This window comes from Stegodyphus dumicola, chromosome 11 (genome assembly GCF_044657685.1).
Source record: "Stegodyphus dumicola isolate Sdum_Otavi_A_Nest chromosome 11, ASM4465768v1".
NCBI classification, from domain to species: domain Eukaryota; kingdom Metazoa; phylum Arthropoda; class Arachnida; order Araneae; family Eresidae; genus Stegodyphus; species Stegodyphus dumicola.
Window position 1 is genome coordinate 106,921,752 of NC_140778.1, and position 17,835 is coordinate 106,939,586.

At 32.4% G+C, this 17,835-nt stretch overlaps 1 protein-coding gene across 3 annotated transcripts in view; it reads right to left on the minus strand.

Annotated features, from left to right (window-relative positions):
- Window positions 1-3,088: 3,088 nt before the first annotated feature.
- The window catches only part of LOC118199903 (uncharacterized), a 134,938-nt gene continuing 120,191 nt past the window's right edge, over window positions 3,089-17,835 (minus strand). For 2 of the 3 annotated variants that reach the window (XR_015044086.1, XM_085827051.1), the window contains 2 exons: window positions 8,889-8,949; window positions 3,089-3,885 (listed from right to left, as the gene is read on the minus strand). Coding sequence is in view for 2 of the 3 variants with exons in the window: in XM_085827051.1 (XP_085683177.1) it covers window positions 3,829-3,885; window positions 8,889-8,949 (118 nt within the window). In the remaining variant the exon portion in view is untranslated. Of the gene's footprint in view, window positions 3,886-8,874; window positions 8,950-17,835 lie in introns of all 3 variants that reach the window. The other variant, XM_085827052.1, reaches the window with a different exon arrangement.

The window sequence follows — 17,835 nt, forward strand, 5'->3', positions numbered from 1 at the left end:
CTCGGTTGTTCACAGTTGCTTGAATGCAGTCAGGATGTAGCTCTTCTCCTATTCTACGTCTAACATATTTTCGCTCATCACTACCGAATAACGATATCTTAGTTTCATCACTCCATATAACTCGTGACCACTGATCATCTGTCCAATTAATGTGTTCCTTTGCCCACTGTAGTCTTTTTTTTCGTTGCTGAAAATTAATATAAGGCTTTTTTCTTGGAATTCTACCGCTCAGTCCAACATCTGTTAATCTTCTCCTGATTGTTCGTGTACTGACAGAAACACCAGCAACATTCAGATCACTTCTGATGGCCGCTGATGACAGCTTTCTATCTTGGAGACATAGTCTTTTTATTCTTCTGTCATCAATAGATGTGGTGCACCTTTTTCGGCTTTTTCCTTCTTTGTTTTTAATTGAATTTGTCTCCGTATATCGTAAACAAAACTTTCGGACTCCGGATGTAGTCACTGAACCACCCACCTGTCTTGCAATTTTAGCATAGAAAAGACCACTTTCTCGTAACACAATAATATTACATCTCTTTCTAGGTGTCCAATCTACTCTTTTATTTGACGTCATTGTTTCTTGACTAAATATTAAAAATTTTTACAAAAATTCCTACTTGTAATTGCAGTGTATAAGAAACAGAAAATCCTTCTACAGAACAAAGCAAAATAATGAATTGTTTCAAGTGTAACCATGATGTCAGCTTCTACTGGCAGTTACTAACATTTGACTGGTTCTCAGAACAAGAACTGTGATTGGCCAGGAAAGCTAGACATTACAAACCACTTCATAACTGTGTTTTTTATTTATATTAAAGTACATATAACGTTTTTTGTATTGCAAATAATTGAATTTTGTGTTTTGTATTGAATTCAGTAATAAATTCTCTTTAAAATGATGTATACAATTTTGCATTTTGCGAAACGTAACATTTTCTATAAGTATACAAAGTTCAAAAACATAAAAATTTCCAAATGTGTCCACAATATTGGCCACTACTGTATGTATTAAAATTAATAAAGTTGTAAGATTCTCACTAGTGTACTTCTCAGTAAATTAAGAACTAGTTAGCGAATAATCGCTTAAGTTCGTGTAACAAGAAACAACAAGATGGAAGGGTAACTAACCCTTTATTATTCCAATAAGATTTAACAAAACTCCGTCTTGGAGTGTACAAACAAAGCCGACACTTGGGCTTGAACTTAAGAGACTAAGAAATAAACTAAAACTAAGATTAACTAAAGAGATATAGCCGAAGCTATCAAGATTCAAATCGAGTTGGCCCCTTAACTTAGTTGACTACGAAGCTTATCAAGGGCCTGAGTACGGCCGAGCGTAATAACAGCTTTGAGAGAAAGTAGCCAAAAGGCAGACGCGCGTAATTCAGAAACTCTGATTCTCTCTAACTCAGACTTCGCGATTTAAATACCGCTCTTCCTCATTAAGTATTCAGAGTGATTCCAAAAGTACGTTCTGGCCGGAAGTAGTAAGTTGAAGTTAAGAATTTGACAGGAAAGGAACTTAAAATTTAACTGTTAATAAAATTAACATAATCCTTGCAAAGTAATAAAATAAAAATGTAAAGTTTATATAGAAGTCCACATGTAGTACATGTCTTGAAGAGAGTGAAAGAATGCCCATATGTATAATGTCCATATGTAGAAGTCCATATCTTGTAGACGTCTACATATGTAAAACGTTCATAGTTTAACAATAATATTAATTAGATCAGAATTCCCTTGTACAATCATTTTTATGGAGCTTTTAAATTTTCAGAGTTTGATAGATAAATAGTTTATGATATTTAGAAGTTTATTGCGAAGGAAGTTCCTTTTTAGTGTTTGCCTGAACCAGATTTGTGCTGAAGTTGTAGTAAATGGCTTGAGATGGAGTTCCTTTGTGATTTTGCAGTTAAAGAGGTAGTGATCAAGAGTGCCAATACGCACGCAGATACATGGGTTTGAGCGATGGAGGCCGAATCTGTTAAAATATTCTGGAAAAGGACCAGATGTGTGGTGAGAAAAATGGTAATTGCTCTATTGGAGGATAATATTTTTCTTGAGGGTAGGAATAGGAAAGTTCTTCTACCTGTATTTTCCAATGTTCATTGCTGTTTCCAGAGGTCAAGTAGATCTTCTTCTAGTTTATTGTTTAAGTAAGAAAAAGGATTTGTAAGGAAATGTTGAGGTAAAGACGGATTATTAGCTGCATATTTGGCTAGTTTATCAGCTGTTTCATTTCCTATTGTTCCAGCATGGGCTTTTTTCTATTTGAACTTGTATAGTTAGGAATGTGAAAAAGAAGATAATGAATATTGAAAACTATTGGAGATCGACTATGGCCGATTATTGCATAGATGCTGGATGCACTATCTGTAATTATGTCCATACGTACAGATATCACGCTAAATATATAGTCAAAATTGATTCGGGAAAGTAAAAATGTATATTTCCTTTGAAATCTGATAACCGAGATTTTTCGCCATTCTAAATACTTCCTTTACTTCGTACAAGAAAGTAAGTAATAGCTTTCAGTACACTATGTGATATGAAAATTATGTTTTGAATTTTAAAATAATAATAAATTTGTTGTATAATATTTGCTTAAAACAAACTAATAAATTAATAAAATTGAAATAATGTAAAAAATTCCTGTATTTTTCTATTACTGGAATTCAGAAATGTATATATGTATGTATGCACGTATACGAGTGTGTATACACACAGATCTTGCATACGTTATTTCATGCATGCATAGATGTATACGTACATTCTGAATCGGCGTCCGTTAATAGAAAGTACCAATATTCTTCCCTTAGCATTACAGTCACTACGAATTTAGCTTGTAGCAAAAAGGCATACCAATCATCCGGAAAGCTTAGAATCCAGAACTATACTTTCAATTAATATAAATACTGGAATTTACACTCTAATTCTGGAAAACCAAACTAAAAAATTCACAACATATTATGTATTTAATATATACTTTTATAGACATTTGAGTACTTCTAAAGAAGTTCTAAGAGCTCTAAAGAAGATTATAACTTTAAAAAATTCATACGAGCAAAAATTAATCGAACACATGAAATATGTAACAATTTTTATTAAATCCTTTTAAAATACATACATGCTAGGGCAGCGTGCAAAATATTATATAATATACAACACGGTTATTTCATAATTATACTCTCATAAATAAAATTAATGATAATAGCTATAAAAATGTTACACAATATCGCTGAAATCTGCATTTTGCATTAATACCGTTAAGTAATGAATATTATAGCACTAAGGTAACTAATGTTAATAACTTATATAAGTCTGAATGAAACTATTTGTTATGTAAAGGGATTATAATAAGACATATTTGCATGCATGTGAATCGCATTTTTCAAGGAAATAACTTTTATTTTAATAAAATAACAGGTAATTTTTTATTATTTGGCACTGAGCTCAATAAATTTTCTTAATCGAAATAAGATAAATATTTAGCAAAAGTATACTGTCATTTAATAATGGAAATGCGATATAGGCTGAAAAGAGATGTATTGTTTTATTTTTAATATCACATTCAGTATTCTATTACCTGTATTATTAATAATGTCTACTGAGTAGCTATTCAAATATATATATACAAAATACATATATATGTATGATTTGTGGCATTAAGCAAAATAGCATTCTAATTTTCTGTTGTTCGGAAGAAGTCTGTTTGCTTTCTTCTTCACACATTCACTTTACAAATTTACAGATTTCTGCATGAAAGTTTCAAGTTCATGAATGGTGCCTGCTGATGCCGTTATGTCACAGCCTTTGATTGTGACGTCATTCCCTCTGGTAAGCATTATTGATAGTGCCCGCGTCAGCTGGCCTCCTTTCCGTCTGCAGATAAACATATAATTATTGATGGTTCGAAAACAACTTAATAAAATACTGTAAATAGTTTTATTTTGATACTTGATATTTGAACCATTTAATTGTACTTCAAGACATCCAATCTGTATACGAGTAAAGGTGCTCAAAATTATTTCATCCACATTGCAGATATAAATCCTCATTCGATCAGACATATTGTAACTGGGAATTAAGTTTGAAATTGAGACTAAAAGGTAGTAGTCACTTACTTGGGTTCATTCACCAGGGCAATATTAATTTCGATTTCAGAAATCTCGAGTAAGGACCAAGTTTGTGCCATTTTTTGACAGAAAGAGATTAATTTCTAAGCAAGTACTTTTGAGCGGCAGACGGTGAACTTAAAGACGTCGTAGACCGAGTTTTAAAGGGAATCCAAAGCATTAAGCCAGAGAATCGAGTAGATAGTTTCGACTTCCCGTTGTCATTGTGATAAGGTCACATAGATGTTTTTGTCTAGTTTGCCCAGGATGACTGATTTCCGAATGCAATGGTACCTCTTTCATACCAGAGAAAAAATCCTATGCAACGAGGTACATTTTGTTAATGAATCTGGTATCATACACAACGAATTTATTACCATTGATATAATTTTCTATATAGTTAACTCGCTCCAACAAGATAACAAATTAAAATCTTTTAGAACAATTAAATCGAACAATTAATTAATTAATCTAACTAGTTTAGAGCTTTAAAGTGAATTCAAAGCATTAGGCCAGAGAATCGAGTAGATAGTTTCGACTTCCCGTTGCCATTGTGATAAGGTCACATAGATGTTTTTGTCTAGTTTGCCCAGGATGACTGATTTCCGAATGCAATGGTACCTCTTTCATACCAGAGAAAAAATCCTATGCAACGAGGTACCTTTTGTTAATGAATCTGGTATCATACACAACGAATTTATTACCATTGATATAATTTTCTATATAGTTAACTCGCTCCAACAAGATAACAAATTAAAATCTTTTAGAACAATTAAATCGAACAATTAATTAATTAATCTAACTAGTTTAGAGCTTTAAAGTGAATTCAAAGCATTAGGCCAGAGAATCGAGTAGATAGTTTCGACTTCCCGTTGCCATTGTGATAAGGTCACATCGATGTTTTTGTCTAGTTTGCCCAGGATGACTGATTTCCGAATGCAATGATACCTCTTTCATACCAGAGAAAAAATCCTATGCAACGAGGTACCTTTTGTTAATGAATCTGGTATCATACACAACGAATTTATTACCATTAATATAATTTTCTATATAGTTAACTCGCTCCAACAAGATAACAAATTAAAATCTTTTAGAACAATTAAATCGAACAATTAATTAATTAATCTAACTAGTTTAGAGCTTTCCCCTAACATAACGTTCAAAATTAGTAAAGGTTCAACTTAACTCAGAAAATTAACTACGTTATTCCAAAAGATATCGCCAGATTAAAATTCTAATTTCTAAGCAAAGGGTACTAGAGTAAGACCATTAAAAATGCCATATTTTTAAAAAATATTTTACTATAGTAATATAATATAAAATGCTTCAGCTTCCCATACGGCAATAATTACATTTTAGGGTCAATTAGTGGGGTTATGAACCTCAGTCAACTGTTTTTGAGGATAAAGACACATAAGGTTGTAAATTTTGATTTTGTTAATCATTATTGAAGGGAAAATATTTAGAAATGAAGTGTTATTAATGTTAGCTTCTTTGTATTCCAATTAATCACTTTTAAGACTTTAAAAGATAAAACTTACACGTAAGTTATTAAACTTGTACGTAATTTATTCGTAAACGTACGTATCATACCATACGTTCTTAATGAACCGTACCTGTATATTCAATCGTACACCTTTTTTAATATAAAATAGGCATCCAGAATTAGCTGTTGCCCTATCTCAGTAGATAATCTGTCTAATATCAATAAATAATTTGCAATCATGCTTACATAAAACTGCCACAGCTTCATTTTTGTAAATAAAAGTGTCTCAAGGGAAGTCGGAACCCCCATACCGACAATGTTAAATTGGCCATTTTCGATGCACCTTTTCTTAAAATCTTCTGTAGATACATGCTTGAAATTTTTTGTGTAATCAAATTACATCTATCTGATTTTACTAAAATGAGCTTTTGAAACATTTTGAATTTTCAAATAATTTGTAGAGTTTTAGATTAGGCATAGTAAAATTTAGCACTTTCCTCACACACACACACACACACAAAAAAAAAAAAAAAAAAAAAAAAAGTGAAAACTTGTTTGTGAAACTTAGTTTATCACAAAAAGCTCATTTCAGTATATATTAGGAAACAAAATAAATAAGTTATAAAAGATTTTAGATACCTGTGAGCAGTAGTTCTTGAGAAAAGGTATATGGAGTATAAAAAAAAATCACGTTTGGAGAAAAACGTGTTTTTAAATGTAAAAATCCTCATTTATCAAAGTATTCGATGATAAATTAAAACTAAATTTTTTACAGTTTTAGTTTTCATAGAAATTAAAGTATGGTATTTTTAGAAAGCTAAAACTGTAAAGAATTTGAAAATGCAAAAGTCGCAAATCACCATTTTTTGGAGATTTTTGGCTTTTAATACCCTTTAACCTGTAACACGTTTCTGCATATAAACAGTTAAAAAATAGATGAAAAGGTTATAAATTTTGCTTGCGGCATTCACGTAAATAATTTTGACGCGGAAAATGTAGAAAACTAGAAAAAAGCCAAATAGGAAGATAAAAAATGTCATACCAGCTAAGCTGAAAAGCCAGATATCTGGCCTTTAAAAAAGATTTCTGATGACTAAGTAACTGGCCGTAACTTAGACTGGCCGTAAATTTAGATAATACTATATGCATTTCTAATTTAATTGAGATATTGCTTTTTCCAGCAGATTAGTATCAGGATTAAAACTTAATTGAAGGACTGTGCAAAGTTTTAAGAACAATTTCTCTTAACGCAGCCAATATGTCAAACGACAATTGACAGCATTCATTATAATGATATCTCAATTTGTTTTGCTTAAGATATCATTTGCTTGCGGATAGTACTTTCTTTGCAGACTGTCGTTTGCTTCGAATCTGTGAATATCTGCTTAATGGATTCGAAAGGTGATCAAAATTATTTCATCCAAATTGCAGATATAAATCCTCATTCTATCAAACATATTGTAACTGGAGATTAAGACATTGATACAAAAAGGTAGTCATTTACTTGCTGATTCATTAAAGCAACATTAATTTCAATTTCAGAAGTCTCGAGTAAGGACCATGTTTGTGCCATTTTTTGACTGAAAGAGATTAATTTCCAAGCAAGTATTTTTGAGCGGAAAACGGTGAACTTAAAGACGTCGTAGACTGAGTTTTACAAGGAATCCAAAGCTTTAGGACAGAAAGGTAAGTGATTTCAACTTCCCGTTGCCATTGCGATAAGGTCACATAGATGTTTGTCTAGTTATCCCAGGATGACTGATTTCCGAATGCAATGGTACCTCTTTCATACCAGAGGAGAAATTCTATTACAACGAGGTACCTTTTGTTAATGAATCTGGTTTCATCTTCGAAGATCACTCCAACGGAAAAAGGGATAAAAGAAGCCTTTTTTGGTTAGAAGGTGAACACTTTTGTTATGTACGAATGAAGGAATTCTCCCCCCTCAGAGTTCAGCGCAGTTAACGACACCCTGAGAGACAAAGGTTTTCTTCAGCGAGAAAGAAAGGTGGTTTTCTGAGAAGAGCCAGGAGTTTCCTGCTGGAACTATAGGCATATTGGCCTGGTAGAACTATCACTCTTCGTGTATACTGTTAATAGCGTACTTTCCTGTTTAACAAAGTTCTGAAATTAAGGGACTAAATGTATCCAAGTCCCACATCGTCATGAACTGCAACTGTTATTGTTTTTATTTTATTACAATGCATGTTATTGTTAGAAGTTCATTTCACAACCGGGGTTTTGTGCAGCGGTTTCGGCCATTACACCACACCATACTATTCTATCCTCCTCAAGTAGTTCCAAGCAAGCGAACACATCATGTGACAATTCTCAACGTCCCTCCTTGTCCATCAAATTTGGCCCTCCGATGTACATATTTATCTTTAATGAAAGGTCTTCCTTCAAGGGTCACTGTTCTAATATCATTGAAGATATTCAGTAAACCTGTATCAAAGTGCCAGCTCTTACATACAGCTTACAGGGATTGTATATTTGATGTTAGAAAGAAATAATATACCCTCCAACCCCCCCCCCCCAATTTGTGAGAGTTTAGCTTTAAAATTTGCTGAGGTCTGTATATTAATGAAGGGAATGTTACCACGCAATGTAGTACGTACTGTTACGAATTTTGTATTTAGATAGCTAATTTTAGTAGAAATATAATTAAAGTTGTTATTTTCTCGTGCAGTGCAGCACGAGACAAATTTTAAGAGAAAGATTTGCCGGAAAGTTAAGAAAACAGTGGCACGTGCATTTGAGTAAATGAATATCTCCGTAATTTGTATTGAAATTGATCACTGTATTGGCTGTAACCGTAATTCCATCCTCTTATTGCTTTTCAGAAATTTCGAGAAGCAGAAAGCACTAGAAATTTCTCGCGACCTGTTGAAAGCTATAAAACATCAGCTAAGTTGCTTAGTTACTGTATTTGCGAGTTTATTTCCGCATGAACTGAGTTATCAAATTTATCTTTCTCTTTAGATGCGCTTTGCAATGCATTTTTTAACGTTTTTTAGTAGTTTGAAGTACAACTACTGATTATAGTGCTTGATATTGTGAACATTTGTACGAATACCTCTGAGCAAAATTCCAGAGTTCCGATATATTTCTGTTGATAAGAATAAGCTTTTCAAAATTATTATCGGACTTGTGCATTCAATCTATTACAGATCCTTACACACGGAACAGTACATTTATTACTTCTTAAAGAAAAAATATTAGCTGTTCTCAAATATATGAAGAAACAACACATGCACTGCTATAACATACTATAATCCAGTTACCATTTCTGCAGCATTGTACAGCATGTTACTGGAATCGTCTACAAATTTCTTTTTTCGTAACCTGTAATGATAAATGATAGTTAATAATTCTGTATGTAATTTACTTAAACAGCAATAACTGAAAACTCAGAATGTAACAAATAATTATGGTAACAGATGATGAATAAACATAAGATTGGTGATCGGTTTTTCTGAAGAAAAAACGTAATAATGTGTTAAAGGAAACTGATTTACAAAATTCTTCTTTTCTTAAAGACTAAAACTTAAATTGAATTTTGCAAATCTTACGATCATTTACAGCCCTTTATTTTTTATCAGTTTTGCAACAACTTATCCTTCCTGTAGATTAATATTCCGAAAGGATTTATTATTCTAAGAATCGGATTTCAGTATAATTCAAAGACTTAAAATAGAACACTTAGAGCAATACTAATATTACGAGAAGGGTATATAATTTGTTATTGATAAATAACGATACTACATTCGATTTTGAACTCTAGAGATGAATAAAACATGGCATGAAATCCACAAGAAGATGCTGTTGTACTTACAAAAATCCCAGGTTCTCAACATATACCCCGATTTCATAACTGCAGATAAATCTTTAAAACATTTTTTAACATTTTAGCCCAAAGAAGCGTTAGTCTAGAAGGGATATTAATCTCGAAACGGCATTTTGCGTAGAATAACTGAAAGTGTTGAATCACTTTTCACATTATTGCCACCAAATATTGTCGCCCAGTATTTTATTTAAAGAAATTAAGTACTGAAGTGTCTGCATGAATGTATGTATGTTTCTCGCATTGCCATAAAACAACGGTACCTAGAGGCATCAAATTTTGAGTAACGTAGTCTTCCACCCGAATATGGGCATCCGGAAGCCCGAATTGTGAATTCCGAATTTGGTTTACTATCCATTCCATTTGTAAACTTTTACTCGTAAAAAAATTAATTTTTGATTAAAAAATCAACGATTTCAACGTGAGCAGTGGCAACATGTATAGAATAAAACATATTTATCTCCAGCGTGAAAGGCTATCTATCGGAAATTCTAAAGATATGCTGTTTTTAAATATTTTCAACCCATGGGGAGTTATTCCAAATGCTCTTTATTATGGAAAAACATGTATCTGTCTGTAAATGAAAAATCTCCCCTTTGGGTGTAGTATAAAATCTGAAAGCATTCAGATTTTTATTCCCATGTTAGACTTTGCTTCGTCATGCCAAGAATCAAAGATGAAGGAACACATGATGTCTGAATGAAGAACAAGCACGTGACGTCTAATAAATCTTAAATGCATAGTATGTGCAAAACAGCCTCCGGTTTAAATGTAGATAACTAAAAGTTATCGTAGGTAATTGCTGATAAATGCTCCATAAAAAGAGCAGAGTTATTTACTATGTTTCGGCAAACACTGGAAATCTAGAGCACCATCATCGTCAAAACTAAGTCAAAGAATACCAAAAAATTGCACGTGTTAAAAATGCGGGAAAAAAAGGTTTGCCTTATAAAATTTGGTATTTGGAATTAAGCTGGAAAATTGCTATTGTGCGGTAACAAATTTCAGATAAACTCAAAAAATGTTCAATCAAAATGAGTGACCTTTAAAAGATAACTCATATAAACTTCTGCCTGAAATCAAGAAATTAAGATTATGAAATAAATATATAATAAAAATACTGCGAGAACTTTTATGCATGCTGTATTACACGATATTGGCTAGAAGAAGCCATTCAAACTAAAAAATGCGCTGCATGGATCTAAGAATTTGAGGACGTAGATTGTTTTTTCATAGCCCAAAAGAGACGTTAGTCACGAATGAATTCACGAATCAAAACCGCATTTTGCGTTGAATCACTATGAACGGCCTGTCACTTTTCAAATTGTTGCCACCAAACATTATCACCCTGTATTATATTTAGAGAAATTAAATAATGAAGAATTTGCATGAATGTATGCATGTTTCTCGCATTGTGAGAAACAAGAGAGTCACCAAATTAGAATAACGTAGTCACCAAACGTAACCATCTAGAGTCACCAAATTTTAACGTAGTGACCATCTAGAGTCACCAAATTTTGAATAACGTAGCCCTCCACTCAAACATGGTCACAGGGAAGCCTGAATTGTAAATTTCGAATATGTTTTATTGTCTGGCTTTGAACAATTTTGTATCAATTATGTTAATGAGAAGCTACAACAGATCTTTATTGAGCTGACTCTAAAATCAGAACAGGCAAGTGTTTTGAAATTGTTGAAAGTAGTTAAGAGAATAGCAATAAGCAAATACATATTGTTTTTTAACTGTACATTTTTTCATATATTATAAATATGTGTAAAAATAATATACTATATGTCTGTGTGTGTATGTATAAATTTATTAGCTTAATAGTTTGGGTGTTCCCTCTATCACCAATTTTTCATAATCATTGTTGAAAATTATGTGAGAAAAAATTCTGGCTATACTATCATTGGCTAGCCATTGTTAATCATAAGTCAAAATAGCAATAGTTTATGAATACTTTGCAAATCTGAAGAAGAACCTGTTTGGATATTTTACAAAAGATTTATTATTTATTTTCTGTATAGCAGCAGACAAATACTGCTATGCAGAAACAATGCAGCATAAAATGTTTGAAATATCAAATGCATAAAATATTTGAATTATCAAATGAATTGTTTTTCATTTCACAGATGTTTCATAAATAGAATAAAAACTGATTTTCAGAATACTAGTTAATTATGCTTTATTTCAAACAATGGTTAAATCTCAATTATATTAAAAATAGCTTTTTATTTACATTTTCTTACTGTATGCTCCATTTTTGTCTGTAAATAGGAATATCTGTAAAATTTCATTATTCGAGAAAATAAATTCGATTCTTCATGAAGAAACAAACATATTGAGAACTGCCAATTTAATGAGGTAATATGAGGGATAAAGTCTACAGTTAGCACAGAATAATTATTAATCCAAGGACAGTTAAAAAAGCACAGAAAAGAGGAATGAAGTATAATATAATTAATAGAAGAATACTGTTAGCACTTTCCCTGTGTTTTCAAGCAGTTTAATCTAGAGAATAGTCTTAAATTAAATCAGTGTGCAGAATAAAAAGAATACTCTCTAAATAACAGAAGAATAAACATCATCAGAAATTGAGAAACCAAGTTAGTTATAAATGGCATTAAAGAGCAATGCAAGGCTAACGAATATTGCTCAGGAATATTAACGAATATTGCTTTGAAATCGAAGCTCAAAGATTTCAAAGCGAGAAGATATAAAAGATCATTTTCATCTCCAGCGGAAAAAATCATCTTCATCCCCCTTCATCTCCAGCGCGAGCGAATGTGTATCGAAAAATCTAAAGATATGCTGTTTTTAAATATTTTATGATTTTGCTATTTAACTGAATTTTATGTGGCGTAAGTGCGAAGTACATGATATTTAATTAATTAATTTAACACACAAAACGTTAATAATAAAAAAGACAAAAAACGTTTTGTAAAGCTATCTTAGTAAGAAAAACTGAATATTGTTGTGATGAACCGAGAAAACACTCAGAAAAATATAAAAAAGTATGCTAATACTTAACGCTGCATCAGAAATTCTAAGCGTACACTGATATGCTGCCTTTAGAATTTTTGTAATTTTGTTGTGTATTTGTATTAAGTGGAAAGAAAATCATGCTTAATAATAAAGCTAAAAAGACGAAAAAAAGGGGAAGTTAGTAGAAGTGTTTGCAACAAGAGGCTGGTAAAATGCGATTTGAGCGGAAGCGTAGAAGACGTTAACGAACCCTTTTGGGGCCACCGTTAAAATATTAAATTATTCATATTTATTTATTTATTTGTTGTTGTTGTCATCGCTGCTTGTTTTTTGAGTGATTATAGGACAAACATGCGAAGGCTAACCGGAGGAATACATGGGTGGAGGGCTTTCTAAAAGGAACTGCTAAGATTCATATCAAAAATGACAAAAACCGTGGAAATCCTTATCCAATCATCCCATTGTCGAGATTACATCCCGTCGGGCACGATAATTGAAAATGTAAATTTTACACGAGAAATATCTGGATTTTTTCCCCTATTTTTACGTCCTTGTACGAAGTAAATAGGAAGTATTGTAATCGAGAAAAGTTTCAGGCAGCATATTTCAACGAAAATATCCATTTTGGCCGCTAACGAATGCAATTTAACGATGTTTTTGCGTAATATCTGTACGTAAGGACAGAATAAAAGACTCGTTTCCTCCAAAAAAATTATAAAACTGCTTTAAAATGAATTCTGAAGAGAATTTTTCGTGGCGTATGTACGTACGTACGTATCTCGCATAACTCAAAAACGAGTAGCCTCAGAACGTTGAAATTTTGTATATAGGACTGCTATAACATGTAGATGTGCACCTCGTACTTTGGTTGCAATCGGCGCACCAAACGTATATAAATATTTATATATATATATCCACTCTGTTACCAGGCTCAGTGATCTCAATTTCTTTACTCTTATATGTTTGTAAATTGTACATTTTTTGCTTTAAAAATAATTGAATTATGTTGTTTTTATCTTCCGGTTAAGGATTTTATGCCTTTAGCAAATGTGTGTGCAATATTTTTAGAATTATCAACAATTTTAAAGTTGTTTAAGTGCCGCTAAAGCCTTTTTTTTATGGCCATTGATTGTTTACATTTGAAACAGCAGACTAGTGGATTTGTTGCCAATCTAGAGAAACTTAGCTTCGCAACAACAAAGATAACGCCTTCATTTATTATTGCCAATTAAATCATGCTTAATTCTTTCTGGAACTTTTTCAAGGAAATAAGTGTTTAAGATTTACTTCGTAATTTTTAATACATATATTTTGAGTTTTTATGTATTTTTGCCTTCTCGCAAAGTGAGAACTGAATTAATTGAATGAGAAATACTCATTCGTCTGTGAAAAACTGTTCTTTTTTGTTTTGTTTGCTTAATTTCTTTTATACATCATTCTAGCTTTATTATAGTATTTGAATAGAACATGTGGCAACGATTAGATACTTCTGTTCTTTCAATGATATAAATTTTGTGCATTATGAGTTATAATATGAACGAAATATAATACTGTTAAGTGAATCTAGCGCCAGAGTGTTGCTATGATAAACCAATACTAGAGTAAATTTTAAAGAAGGCATTTATTCTATTGTGGTTTATGCGCTGTCGGCGAAGTAGATTTAATTCAATCCAATAGGTTTAAATGAAATGCAAGAAAAAATGCGTATAATTTAATATTCCGTACAAGGAAGTCATGTGGTGTACACATCAGATATTTTTTTTTATTTTCAAATAAAAGCACAGTCATTTTCCTGAGTTTTCAAACAATACTGCCTTAAAATTCTGCATATATAATTTTTCTAATTATTTTGCTGCTATAGGCAAATTCCATGTTTATATGCTCAGTAGAGATATACTTGAAGAAGAAACAAGTTTTCATATGACAGTGGCTATTAAATCACGAGACATGAGTTCCGTATAGTATGCAATGCTAAACGAGGAATTATTACTACAAAGCATAGTTACCAATCCTTATTCTTCCTGACCAACAACTTACCTTTCTTCAAGAAACAGAAACTACCATTCAGAATCGTAAATAAACAGAGTTTTAAAGTACAGATTGTTGGTGTAGGAGCTAGATTTTAGCTCACAGACATCATGATATAATTGAGCACATATTACCGCCGAGAAGCTCAGGAAAATGTTTGCTTTATCAGAGCATAAAAATCATAATATGAGCACTTTTCTTGCAGTATTTTTGTATTTTACTGTCAGAAACATTCTTTTCACACAACTATACTATATATATATATATATCTCGTTTAAATCCATAAAACAGTCTTTTTTTATCCTTTTCATTTATCTTTTATTTGCTACTTATTATTTCTACCCTCTTATAATTCCTATCATTGCTCCATTTTTGCACATTACTAGTCCAAAGGGGCTTTGTCCCTGAAGGACTATCGTTTTCGTTTTGTGATTTTGCAACATATACTATAAACGGCGTATCACTTTTCAAACTGTTGCCACCAAATGTTAGAGTCCTGCATTATATATGACGAAATTGAATAATGAAGAATCTGCAGAAATGTAAGTATGTTTCTCGCATTGTGATAAAACAACGGTACCTAGAAAATTTTGAATGACGTAATCCTACTGCGAATATGGGCATATGAAAGCCCAATATGTTTTATTATCGCTTTCATATTTTTCAAAAGTAACGAATTTTTTAGTAACAAACTCAATTATTTAAAAGCGAAAAATGGCAACATTCTAAGGGGAAAAAAACCCTTTTTATCTCCAGCGCGCCGAACTGCGTATCGGAAATTCTAAAGATATGCTCAGTTTAAATTATTTTGAGACATTGCTGTCGAACTGAATTTTATGGCTTAAGTGCAAAGAACATGATATTTAATAAATTAAGGTAACACACAAAACGTTTAGAAAACGCCCCTTTGGACGTAATTTAAAATCTGAAACATTTCAGATTTTTTAAAATTTATTTTTATTTATTATTCATATTTCAAACATTATTAATTCCAGTAATCTTAAAAAGTACTTCGATGCATGGAATTCGAAAGGAAGATTCAAATCAAATTCTTTAATTAGCTGTTGCTTTTCCTTGTAATTAGTTAATGCAGTGAATTGAATCCAAACCTTTTTTCAATGGCGGGCAACTAGACATTTTTGGCTTTGGCTACTACTAAGGCTAGAAGCGATGGTCGTTTTATTATCAAAGCACCTAACAGGCGGCCATCGTTGCCTCCAAAGAAGGGACAAACAGTTTACATCCATACCCTTCTCCGGAATTCGAATCCGGTCCCTTCGTATGGCACTCAGCGTCACTAGCCTCTTTCCCGTCTGGGGTACTAAATTCCAAAACTAAATTAGGGTATTTAGAGTATTTCAGGAATCTTCCGGCTTTTATGTGGTTATATTTCTTCAAACGTTATCAGATTACTAAATGTAGCATATTCAACAATGTACAAACTAGGCATATTTTATTAACATAATTTGAATTTATAAACTGGCAAAATGACATTTTCAGCAGTTATATTATGATTCAACAGTTGTGCACATATTCACTAACATTTATTTACAGATATTTACTTAATATTTTTATAAAAATATTACAAATGTCGCAACCATCTAATATCTAAGCTAATCAAATTTTTATAAAAAATCATTCCATTCCAAGAAATTTCGCGGAGTTTTTTCGTGATAGAGCTGTGTGTTACCCTCCTACGGAACGACGTGTTAGTCTGTCTGTCCTTAGGCCCTCCCTTGTCTTCTCAAGGTGAGGTTGACAATTTAAAACTTCCATAGCACGTCTGCGACCAGCTCGCCCCCCCCCGTGCCGTTGCTGGGCGTCCAGACACGAAATAATAAAAATTAAACACGGGAATTTTTTAATCTGCGTCCCGCACAGAAAAGCCTCTAGATGCCCACAAAGGCTGACCTCCCGGCGCTGATGACATGGGAAAAATAGTGAGTTTTGAACGACTAGTGAAAGCACGAGATGATATTCCGTGCGTATGAAATAAAAAGAGGAAGCTGTCTGGAGAGCGGCTCCCAGCGCACTTCCAATATGTGCGCTATGAAATGGTGGATTCGAGTTGCTTGCAGTTTGAACGTCGCATAAACGTGTAAAAGCTGCCTGGTTGATCCTGCCAATAGTCATGTACTTGTCTCAAAGATTAAGCCATACATGTCTAAGTACACTGCGTAAAAAACATGGGACAGTTCTATATCTCCGTTCTATTGGGCCGATTGACAAAATTTCAAATTGCGTTTTTCAGGTCTCGAAAGCGAGGCTTAGGATATATATTCGATTTATATAAAGCATTGTTCTAACATAGGTATTTTGATACAAAATCGGATTTTGTTCTGAAATAACATACCAATTTTTGTCCATATTTCGATTCTGCGACTCAAATTACGCCTAGATATTAAATTTTGTAAAATTTGGTGCGAAAGTTTCTGAGAAATTCAAAACTTTACCTTGGCGTAATGTTTCTCAGTTTGAACCAAGCATAATTCACTTTGCAAACTTCTTAATAAACTTCTCAACCTATTTTTCTTTCCCTTCCATTATGCCGAAGCTGAAAAAAAAGGATCTCGTTCCTACCTTTTTACATTGTGCATGAGCGGAAAATTATTAAAAAACGCTGTGAAAGCCATGATTTTTCAATATTTAAAACTACGATAGGTAATAGTATCAACTAGATAGTAAACGAATGTCAAAGTTTGACCTCGAGTGGAAAAATTGTTCCAAAGATCGTTTCAAAAATTCAAGGAGAAAACGAAATGTTTCGAATGTTGCAAAGGTTGAATCTCTAATCTTAAACAAAAATCCGCCTATTCAAAAAACAATTGCAAAATTATTAAAATGCTCAGTGTCAACTGTAAACAAAATAATTCATACTGCTTTGAATTTTAAAAAGGTAAAAAATTGTAATTTGTTTTATTTTTCTCCGCGACTTATCGCCGAAAGCAGAACGTGCTGCAGAATTCTTTATGAGAAACACTTATCCGCACAAAAATGGAAATATATTGTCACAATAGATGACTGTATTAGGTGTACTTAAATAACAGCAATAAAAAGATATTCAATTATTATTATCAGAAAGAAGACAGGGTTAATCTTTGGATTATGGTAACTTGACGATTTTTTGGCGAAAATTTGGCGACCAACCCTGCTACAGCAACCTGCTAGTTTTTGTTTAAACGCCATTTTGTTTTCACGAAGTAAAGGCATTTTTTTTTTTTCTCAACATTTTTTTCCAACAATCTGCTAGCCGAATTACGCTTATGCTAGAACTTTTATGGAACATAAGAGCTTAATCATGACAAAGATTAGGTACGAAACTGGGAGAAAGTGCAGAATCGCATACTGCTTGCCGCGTTTTTAAGAATTGCAC